The following is a 12,091-nucleotide window of genomic DNA, read 5'->3' as shown; positions in this document are numbered from 1 at the left end:
CTCAATTTTATAAAATGATAATGTATTTCCAACCGAATAAATTTTTCTTATGCAGCATATTTTTAAAAATGGAGGAATGTAAGAAAGTTTGTAAATTCAAGATAAAAGGTAAAATTGAAAAGAAAAAAATTTGCATAAAAAGTCTTAAAACGACATATAAATAGAATTTTGATTTTATTAGAAAACAATAGATATAATGAAATGAAATGAAGAAAGTATTTGTTAAGCCAAAAAAATAAAGAATGCAAAATTGCTCCGTTAGAAAGCCAATTTTACATCTGCCTATATAAAAAAAATTACACTATAAAATCTAATTACATATTTTCATGACATATTTTTTTTTTCAATCTTATTTTACACCTTTCTAGACTAAATTTTTCTAAGTAAATGATTTGGAAGGAGCATCTTACACCTCCAAACTCTCAATCTGTCTTGGAGTTAACTTCTCCTAAACCCGGAGATGGTTCAACAAACTCAGGTTCTAGATACAACCCTTCAGAGGCATGATTCAACCATGTTTCCTTCTAATAGTTTATTTTAATGCTTTTATAGTATTATTTTAATATTTAAAAATGGACAAATTCATTTAAAATGTATGCCTTAATGTAAAAAATTATAAGTTCAAATTGCATAAAAAATTTATAAAACTTTTATTTGTTAAATTATAGTATTAACTATCTTATCATTATTAATTACTTTTAATTTCGCGCTCTCAACCTTTTTAAACTCATTTTTATTCCAAAATCTTGGGGTAAAAACATGCATGTGGTATGCTTCGATGATTTTGCCCAACTACTTTAGCCTATGTTGTTGGCTTCATTGTTCTCACACCCGACCCGGAACGACCCCCAATCGGCATCGGACGTGAACTAGAAATACCACAATCAACACTTAATAGTCTTCAAATTATCCAAATATCATAAATATCACTTTCATAGGCATTCCTCTTAAATGTATTTTCTAAATAAATCAATATTCCTACTACATTATTCATTCAAGAACCTCAACATATTTACCAACTCTCCATCATATTACAATTGAAATACTAAGGTTCTAATAATAATTCTAACAATAGGCAATAACTTCCAATCACCGCCTAATCAGTCGGTAATCTTCTCTATATCATGTACTTTCACCTAAAAACATTAAAACATTTAAAACGGTGAGACAAAAATCTCAGTAAGCAATTATCAACTACATAAAGTACTTATACTCAAAATAGCTATATATATATATATATATATATATATATATATATATATATATATATATATATATATATATATATATTAATTTTCAAAATGCCTCATATAAAATTCATATCCTTAAAAATGAACACTTTATGGATTAAACCATAATAAAATACTCAAAGTTGTACTTTTAACCAAATATGCATTTTCAAATATCATAAGTTTGCTATCATTTCTCAAAATACCACACATAGTCAAAACGTAAATCACTGTATTAAAACACTTAATATAAAACTCATATCCAAAATAGCTATATATATTTTATTTGTTTAAAATATCAACTATACAAAATAAATAGGTTCGTAATTAACCATTTACTCAAATCAACCGTAAATCAATAAATACTTCATAAATCGTATTTCGATAAATATTTCATAAACTGTATATCGATAAATACTTCATAAACTGTATTTTAATAAAAGCTCCATTAACTGTATCTCAATAGATACCTCACAAATCGTATGTCAATAATTACTTCACAAATCGTATATCAATAAATATTTCGCAAATCGTATCCATCCGAGAGATAATCCCCGTATGTATCAATCCCCACAATATAATAGAATCGAGATATCTCATAATTTTGCCTAACCCTGCATGGTCTTACTCAACACTTCTTTACCATGCCCTATTATGTCTTAACTGTGTACACATGCCGTATTTCTCACTAAATACGGACTTTAATTAAAGCTACCTATCCGGATTACTCTTGATGGATACTAAAAATATTATGATTTCATAATATAATTTAAAATCGGAAATATATATATGTAAATATATATATATATATAAAACTCATAAATCAACATCATAAAGTTTTCTCAATATCTTTACTCAATGAATTTTCAAAATATCAAATCATACTTTATTATTGAACTAAAATCATCAATAAATAATTTAAAAATATACTTTAACAATCTTTAATTAAAACTAAAATTTACTTTTGAGAAATAAATTTATAGAAAATCACTTAATATATAAATATACCCTTGTTCATAAATCAATTATCAATAAAGTTTCTCAACAAACTTTTCTTTGAATTTTAACTCTTCAAAATATCAAATCTTACACAAATATTAATCAAATATACTAAGTTCATCAAAACCAAACTTTAATCATATATACATAAACATATATTATAGGTTGAAATTGACATGCAAATACATATATAATTACTTGAACTTAACTTTAAGCTCATGTTAACAACTAAATCATAAAAACTCCAATTAATCAAATGCATGTTAAAAATCACCACAAAAATTTAATTTCTGGAAAATATAGAGTTATACATACATATATATACATAAAAACTCAAAAAGGTAGTTGATAATTACTTACTTTAGCACTAATTGAGAGAAAAACACATTAAAACCTCAAATCTTCCCTTCTAATTTGCTTAGGACGAATCCATCATAGAAATCTCCTAATCAAAATCACACCGACCACAATGTGTATTAGGATGTCTAAAAGCTACTGTAAAAATTTCGGCTCAATCGGACGGTTAGATCTCCGGATATCAAATGATCACTGAAGCTATGTAATTCTAAGATGAATGAAGAAGAAGAGGAGTGGGAATGGAGGAGTTGAAGCATTGAGAACATCCAAACATTGGTAAATCCGAAATTCATGTATAGAATTGTGGAATTTATATTCAGATAATATCCATTTTGGTCCCTTCTAAACTTTAACTTCTTTTAAAACTTACCCTAAACTTTTAACTTTACACTTAAAATATAAAATTGGCTTCCAAACTATATTCATAATACCCAATTAATTCTCCAATCAATAAATAATTATGATATAACCTTATATTAGGGTATAATAACTAAAATTAGGGACACGGATGTGACAATTGTACTGTCAGTGACTACTGATGAGTAGTAAGAAAATGTTCAACAATATTGTCAATATCACTATCCTTTGTTTACAATTTCACAGGGTTAACTTATCATACAGACCTAACCAGTCCTCTATATTTAAAGGCATCCGACCAAGCAAACAACCAGAAAACAAAAGTAACAAAAATAAATATTCATCTTCAACCCATCTAGATCTTTATATTTTACTTGTACAAGTTTTAGTCATCAACCTCATCATTAGCTCCATGACCGGCCGCCACCATAACCCCTCCCACGATCTCGATAACCACCAAAACCTGACAAACACAAGCCCTGAGAAACATGAATAACTTGAATCTAGAACCATGCCATCCATCATTGCAGGGATACATCATAAAGATTGGCCGTAATTAGTTTGATTAGGATATAAGACAGCACAAAATGAGCCGTCTCCAGGGCCGTGAGGTAGAATTTCAAACCACAGTACAGCCGTATGAACTAAAGAAAATAACGGAGGTGAAGACAGAATGTATAATTTGAACCAGAAAGTAATACTGAAATAACAATATCCACAGTACTGATCGTGTAAAGCGGCCCTTTTATGCTTATAGTTACAATTGTGTTCGGACTCTGCCAAAAACATATTGGCAATGTCAATACCCAGGGTAAACTACTCTACACCCATGACCCCTCCTTATACCCCTGAACTTCACAGCCCAGCATAAAAGTCCTGAATTGTTTGTTACCATCATAAAAGTACCTAAACCTTGGACCAATCTAATACTCCCTCCGTTTTTTAATATATGAAGTTTTGGAATTTTTAATTTGTTCATTTTTATATGTCGTTTTCTATTACCAATGCACTTTTTGATAATGTTTTCTCTAATTTGCCCCTATTTATGGTAAGAGACAGGTATAGCTATTAATGCAAATAATCTTAATTAAGCCCTACAAATTAAGAAGAGAGAATTTTTGCATAGAGAAAGTAGGGACCTATGAGAGAAGTGTTAAGGGTAAATTAGTCATTTTAATAGTCTCGTCAATATTGCACTGGTTTTGATGAAAAACCTTAAACGACATATAAAAAAGAACGGAGGTAGTAGGTAACCTTCCATTGTAGAGCTAACGGAACTGATATTCTACGGAACTTTAATTCTTGAACTTTTTGGTTTTGAGGTCATTTAGAGAGAGAAACCTCCTATTAATGGTAATTTGGGAAATAAAAAATGGTGTTCCAATGGGAAATGTGGTTCTAAGCAATTTTAATTTTCGGGTTTTTCCATTTTGAGGTCGTCAACAGTCATTTTACGGACATTTACTTTTATATTGGACTGTTGTGTAGACTCAAGGGCAAAGTTTAGGGACTTTTAATTTTGAAGTTCCGAGACCATAAAGAAAGTAAGACCAACGTTGAGTGGTCATGGGTGTAAGTTACCCTATAGTGAAATAACAGCATCCACAATACTGATTAAGTAATGCGGCCTTTTATGCTTATAGTTACAATTTTGTTCAGACTCTGCCAAAAACAGATTGGGAGTATCAATTATCCAGATACCATTCCTATGAATACTGCCAGAATTTAGTTGCACCTACACTACCCACCTGCTTTTCTCTAGACTAAACACTAAAGGATTAGACGAATAAATAAAAGAATAAGTACGCAAACCAGGCAAGTTTATGTGCAACTAACCTGATGGGGGAGGAGGTGCGCCACGACCCATTGCAGCCAATTCTGCACTAACCTTTTGCCCAGCTTCCTCAAGTATGGTGATAAGTTCCTTTGCAAACCTGGCATTCGAAGCCGTAAAGAAAGTGTAGGCTGTTCCTTTTGCTCCAGCCCTTCCAGTTCGACCAATACGGTGGACATAATCCTCAAGGGATCCAGGAAAGTCATAATTAATCACATATTTTACATCTTTCACATCTGCAATCAAGCCAAAAAGAGGTCAAATGACCCAAAAACTTCTGAATGGAGACACAACAACCTCATCAAATTTCTAATGAAGTTACAGAACCCACATTTTCTACTCATCACCAAACTGAGAGATTAGAATAGGAAAACCAATTCAAGGTAAGATAAGGTTTTAACAACGGCTGTAAGATGATAAGCCTCCTTTCAAGATTGAGATGGTGAGCATGCAATGAGGGGAGTGTTGCAAAATGAAATTATGACAGCAAATTACATCAGGCCTCGGGAACAAGGGCCAAGAGTTTTTTCTTTAGCAAAGAAGAGGCAATATTACCATATATTATGTTTACCTAAAAATACTAATATGTAAAATATTTTATATTTACCTAATCCACGAGCAGCAACGTCTGTTGCAGTCATTATAGGACTTTTGCCTGCTTTGAATTCTGAGAGGACCCAATCTCTTTCGGCTTGACTTTTGTCACCATGAATTGAGAGTGCAGGCCACCCATCCATGCGGAGCTGCCGAGTGATCTGATCACAACCTTTCTTTGTATCCATAAAAATCAAAATACGGCTTCCATCCATAATATCCTCCAGCAACTTCACCAACCTATAACAATAACAAGTTTGGTAAGTTAACTGCACCGATATGCCTATATGATATGAACATTTAATAAAACTACACCAACTAGAGGAGAGGAAAAGGTGTACTTGTTATATTTTTGAGTCTCAGAAACGATGTCAACATGTTGGCGTATAGCATGATTAGCTTTCAGATCAGCAGAACCAATCACCACCTGCATAGTATGAAAACAGTGCAACCATCATTAAGCTAGAGTTTTACTACCACAACAGAAAAAGCAAGACTCAGAATCAAATAAAGATACCCCAGAATATTAAATACAAAAAGATGAGTAAGAAACCAAAAGAAAAATCAATTGTTCAAAATTAAGAGGAAAATGTAAAGTCAATTGCATGAACCAAAGTCCACAACCATAAAATCAACATTAATTACAAAAAAATAGGATAATTTTATAATGGCAGGCCAAAATATCATCATTGATTATCTTACTTTGTAGGGGTTATAAAGGAATTGCTTCGCCAATATTTCGACTTCTTTAGGCCAAGTAGCACTCCAGTACAAAGTTTGACGATCAGGCCGAATCTACACAGAATAGGAAACAAGGAATTAAAGCAAGCAACAAAATAAATAAGTCAGCCATTAAGCGAGAACTGCTGCATGTTTATTTTCATAGTTGTGCTCATGGTAGGACCCATTTCATAAGAACATCTCAGATATAATTAGACCATTGCAAAACTCCATATATTTGCTTAGTAGCAAAGAATCAAAACTTCCAAATTGCACCAATTCATATTGCATTTCATATGATTGGCAATGTATACCAAGAAAGGAAGTCAAGAAACTACAATTAAGAACCCAAAGTATGCTCTATCTTTCATCAATTTGCACTAGCTCAATGCACCTCATAACTCCAAAACATGATAAAATGTTATGACTATAGCTAAATGAAAAAATGAACAATGCAGGATATAAAAGAGAGAAAAGAGAAAGGAAGTGAAGAAATGGGCGTTCTTCTCAAAAAGACTAAACTTCAAGGTAAGCATCCACCGATGGACATAAGCATTCACTTGTGCGCAGTTGTAGCAGTACCATAATATTAACATTCTAAATATGTGAACTGAAGGCCTGAAAGTAGTTACATATTTCATTTATTTCATGCACGTAGAAAACTTGCTAACAGCTTCAACCTTTGAAAGACGCACAAGTTAATGGGCACAGATTTCTAAATAAACCATGAGAGAAAGAGACAAATGGGGAAAATTTGTACACATTTAACATGTCAGATAAATGATACAATAAATAATATATTCACAATTTGACGTCATGATTCTGGCAAATAGTTAGAAAACATTCTAATCAGGCAATGATGCATATTTAGAAAAATAAACCTGAGAAATAATTTTTCGCATCTGAGGCTCAAACCCCATGTCTAGCATCCGGTCTGCCTCATCCAAAACCAGATAAGTGACCCTCCGCAAATTTGTATGATGTGATTCCAACATATCAATCAACCTTCCAGGTGTAGCAATGACAATTTCAACACCTGCAAAGGAAGTAGGCATGATAAATAATGACTATTACATTCATTAACAATCCATCAACTTCTGACTTAAAACAATAGCAAAGCCATGTCAAACTCAATTACCATGTATAACAGGATAGCCAGTTCATGAAAGTCAGAATACAGTATAGAAGCAATGTCGTCTCAAACCTTGCGCGCCACCTACCTTTCTGGAGATCGCGGACCTGGGGTCCCTTGGGAACCCCACCATATATGCATGTATTTTTAATTCTTGATGAAGCGCCAAATTTTGCAGCTTCTTGTTGGATCTGAACAGCAAGTTCACGTGTAGGAGCTAAAACTAATACAATTGGACCATCCCCGGGAGCTGGATGAAAGAACAAAAAACATAGTGCAGTAACTTATCTTCAGCCAATGATCAAAAGAAAAAAAAAAAAAGTAGCATGCATCAGTACTACAAAATTCAGAAATTATTGAATTAGATTTTACCTAAAATTGGCTGGGCATTAACATGAACAATTGAAGGCAATAGGTAAGCTAGTGTCTTCCCTGATCCTGTTTCAGCAATACCAATGAGATCCCGGCCCTTCAAAGCCATTGGCCACCCTTGAGCTTGTATAGGTGTAGGTTCAACAAAGCCAGCTTTTGTTACTTCTTGCAAGACATAATCTGAAATAAAAGCAATAGGCAGCTATGTGATTAAATGACCAACAGAGTACATCTGCAGTGAATGGCATTTCACAAATCTCACTAAACCAATATAAACTAAAAGACAAACATGACCAAGAAACAGTGGATTGGTCATAGAATATAGCAGAGAAATGCACCCCCGAAATGTTTCACCATTTCCTATGAGATGTAAGCTTGGAGGCTTTTTGCTTAGCCAAGATAATGAGTTTGATATTCAACATTCACAAGTTCAACACTGGAAAAAAAAAAAAAAAGGGCGGCCCGGTCGCATTACGCGTCCCCGCTGAGCGAGGGTCCGGGGAGGGGTCCCACCGCAAGGGTGTATTGGGGGCAAGCCTTCCCTTGCCAATTTAATTGGCAAGAGGCCGCTCCTAAGACTCGAACCCGTGACCTCTGGTCACACGACAACAACGTTTTACCGTTGCGCCAAGGCTCGCCCTCTAAGTTCAACACTGGAAATGGAATAGAATTTCCAAATTACCAAAATAACAATAAATCAGTGCAAGCAAAAGACAGATTCCAACTCCTTTTCCAACATTTTAATTGACCTATCAAAGCAGTTGGATTGGGGGGAGTCCACCACTGCCTAATGAAGCTAGGTGCAACTTCTAAGCAGATAGACAAGGACCTTTTAAAGCTTGAAAAAATAGTAATCATAGTTAAACAACGTATACAGTCCTTGTTCATTTGGGAATTGCTAGGTGATTGTACAATGTACATCCAACTTTTCTTTTAATATTACCTTTTGAGGCACCAGCCCTGGCACTGATATCCCACGCGCATATCAATGCTTATCTTTCTTAAAAGTCAAATTTTGGAATTTTAAATATATCTACCTTGTATTTTGCATTTGGCATATATAAATCCAGGGACTCGGGAGAATTTTCTAAGTGCTTCTACAACTTTGAAAATTACAATTTACAAGTAACATGGCCATGTCATTATTTCCAAGTTAATAGTGTCAAGAACAACTGATACGAAAGTCTCTAATTAAGTTGTATTTAAGTTAAGCCATATAACACACAGCTCCTAAAATCCTCTAGCAGCAATGCAGTAAAATAATTTTCTTAGGAAGATGCAAATTTAAATCTGAAAAAGCATGCCTAGATTTCAAATCAATAAGCCACCTATTCAGGTCTTTCAGAATTCCCTCTTCTATTTGAGAGCACATGATCTGGCTCAAAGGAATAATCATAGCGATCCCATTTCCTAGCTAAAAATCACCTCACAAACCATGATTTTAACCCAAAACAATAAACTAAGCACAATCTCTTCTCTCTTTTTCCTATTTTCTTCTTACTAATTTAAGAATATTCAAATAATATTGAAATCTCATCCCAGCTCAGTTGTAAAATCAAACAACTCTGAAACACTTAGCTGCCACATATAGGAATCCTAATTGGGTAATTGGAACATCTATGCTTTTGTACCACTCAAACTATAAATACCAAACATTCTCCAAAAGATTGTGAACTACTGCACAACACAAAAAGGGAAAAAGTGTGAACAAAACTAAAAATTTGATAATAATTATAATATTAGAAAAAAAAATAGCTTTCTCCAAGTTTGTAGGCTACCTGGAAATCCCACATCACGAAAACTCTTGACAGGTTTAGGAATATCACGGCCCTCTACGGTAATTTCTCTCCGCTGCCTATACTCTTCAACCTCCCTCTCTGACATTGCAGCCACTGATGGAGATTCCACATAGAAATTCTTCTCAAATGGAGTCAATCCATCCAAATCTGATTTCTTTGGTGAGCTAGCACGGTCATGTTCCCTCCTCTCAGATGAGGACCGACCAGAGCCACCATAGACTGCACCTCCACCAAAACCTGAATCACTAAAGACACGCAAAACTCGTAGAAATGAAGCAACAACAGAATCAAAATACTCTCAAATCAACAGCCAATAGGCTGCATCTAATAAAATCCAAAGATTCCAAATACACTACCGACTAATCAAAAGAATATCTTTCTGCAGAGACAAAAACAAGCATATGATGAAACTACAATTGCCACTTGTTAGTCCTGCTATGTGTAAGGGGAGGCAGTTGGCCCTTAGATAAACTGGCCCAAGCATTGGCACGGCTCCAAGGAGGCTTCAACAAGGAGTGTTGAATGGAACATATCGATTGTTCTTCCTCCCAGACCTTGGATTGGTATATAAGAACTTTTCGACAGAGGATCTCTGTCACCCTTGAGCCAGTAAACTAGCACTTTCTTAAGCGATCCACCCTATTCGATCAGGAATTAGGAGGCGGGCCATAGTTATTAAAGGTGCATGGCGCACCAGGCGCAGGCCTTAGCGCCATGGCACCCCCATGGTGTGGCCATTTTGCTCCAAGGGGCAGTTGCCAAAGGCGCACCAAGACGCGCCTTGGTGACGTAGGGGAAATTTATGGTTTTTTTGACAGTTACATATCTGGAACAAGTGTTCTGAAGGGTCCCAAATGAGAAAAAGAAAAACAAATATTAAAAAGGAAGAGAGAGATTATACGTTTGAATTAATTAGAAGAGGAAGAGACAGTTAGAAGAGGAAGCCACAGAGTCTTATTATAAGAGGAAGAAGTTTAGTAGAACAAAACACAAAAAAACGAATTCAAACAGAAACAAAGCAGCCAAGGGGAATTCGAATTCAACAGTGGTGATGAATTTGGAGAGTTTTAATCAGGAGTAGAACTTAGGATTTTGTATTCAACTTTAGCTTTCTTACACGGGGTTTATTTTGCATTTTAAAATTTATTTATGCATAAGAATATTGTCATTATTTAGTATTCATTGCCTTTCTATGTTAGTTTTATAGTTTTATGATTTTTGTTTTTGCAAGTGCGCCTTGTCTGGCTATGGCATCGCCATGCACCAAGGCTCTAGGACCCAGCGCCATGCGCCTTTAATAACTATGAGGCAGGCGTCCGGCCTTGGGAAAGAGAGGTGGATGTCTCAATGCTTAAAGATCTCTATGGACACTATGGGGCCGCTGGGGCCTATAGTGTGTGCTCCTCTGAGATTCCAGGTTTGATACATAGAGAATCTTGCGAGACCATATTCAGAAGTGGCTAAGGAGTATTGGTTGTACCCTCAGAACTCTGGGAAGGTAAGACTTCACGGAATACTTATAGGAGAGAAATCCTCTCGGTATCTGTTGGCTTACCAAAGGCTTGGAGAAGTCTTGGCACCACACCGGGCCTTGGGTGTATCCCAAGTTTGTCCCGACACAATGCAGTCAATGAACTGCAATGACCATATTTATGATGCAACTGAACTTAAACTGAAGTGCCATTTTTTGAAAAATGATCGTGTCCCTTCCTATTTACACATAAAAGTGAGTCACCGGAGAAAGAAGAAAAATATAAACCTTACAGAACTAAACTAACGATTAGCAAAGCAGTACCCAAAACCCAAGCCATCAAGGAACAGACGATCAAATTCGTGGGTCACTAAATGAACCTGAGTCGATATTGGGTAAGCAAAGGAACCAAAAGTACATAATTCAATTAAGCAAGAGAAGAACCATAGCACATACAAAAACTACTAAAACGGCATTAATTGAAGCAAACAGAAGCTCCCAACCCCATCATACACAGTAATTAGTACGATTAGATGTATTACCTTCTCCGGTCACGATAAGAAGAGGGGTCGCCGGAGCGGCTGTCGTATCGGCTCATGCTTAAAATCGTGCGGTAATAGCTGAAGACGGTGAAAGTGGGTTTGGTTATGGATATTTAGGGTTTTAACACAGTTTCAGAATCAGATAAAAAAAAAGGGGAGCGATAAGAATTAAGAGCAAAGGAAAATCTTCCTCTCTTCTGTTCTTCTTTTTCCTTGTGATTATTACAAATAATCTTAACAAATGTTTAAATTAATCGTAAGTTAAATTATAAATTACTTCTTAATTTCAATTTTTGGCTTTATCTTTATTTGATCATCTGCTTGAAATAAAAATAAAGAGATAAGATTTGAGCAATTTGTTGCCTAGTACAATTTTACTCTACAAATTGGTAGCCAAAGGCCCTGTTTTTTTTTTTTTTAAATAAGGTTTTGTTGTTTATTGCTGTAACAATCACTTCAGTTCAGTTTAGCTCAATTTAGTTCATTTTAGTTCAAACATTCAGTTTCAACATAATTTATCATTATTTATTATAATTATTTATATATAATTTATTATTATTGTTATTTATCTATAATTTATCATTATCTATAAATTAGATAAAAGTTTAGAAATAATAGTTTATTAAAGTATATAACGTTTAATAAAAAATGACGCAGTGTGATGTGTGAATGACAAGATTCATAA

The 12,091-nt window shown here is 34.5% G+C and overlaps 1 protein-coding gene across 1 annotated transcript; it reads right to left on the bottom strand.

Annotated features, from left to right (window-relative positions):
• Positions 1-3,034: 3,034 nt before the first annotated feature.
• On the bottom strand, positions 3,035-11,632 carry LOC136222962 (DEAD-box ATP-dependent RNA helicase 20). The gene is made up of 10 exons (XM_066010667.1): positions 11,407-11,632; positions 9,373-9,638; positions 7,595-7,774; positions 7,311-7,472; positions 6,972-7,126; positions 6,073-6,165; positions 5,712-5,797; positions 5,384-5,610; positions 4,779-5,012; positions 3,035-3,405 (listed from the first exon to the last, which is right to left on the bottom strand). Exons 1-10 carry the CDS (start codon positions 11,460-11,462, stop codon positions 3,347-3,349), a joined length of 1,518 nt encoding a protein of 505 aa, XP_065866739.1. The 5' UTR covers positions 11,463-11,632; the 3' UTR covers positions 3,035-3,346.
• Between the last annotated feature and the right edge of the window lie 459 nt (positions 11,633-12,091).

This window comes from Euphorbia lathyris, chromosome 3, assembly GCF_963576675.1.
Source record: "Euphorbia lathyris chromosome 3, ddEupLath1.1, whole genome shotgun sequence".
NCBI lineage: Eukaryota > Viridiplantae > Streptophyta > Magnoliopsida > Malpighiales > Euphorbiaceae > Euphorbia > Euphorbia lathyris.
Note: the sequence above shows the minus strand (reverse complement) of the source record. Positions and strands in the feature narration are given on the sequence as shown.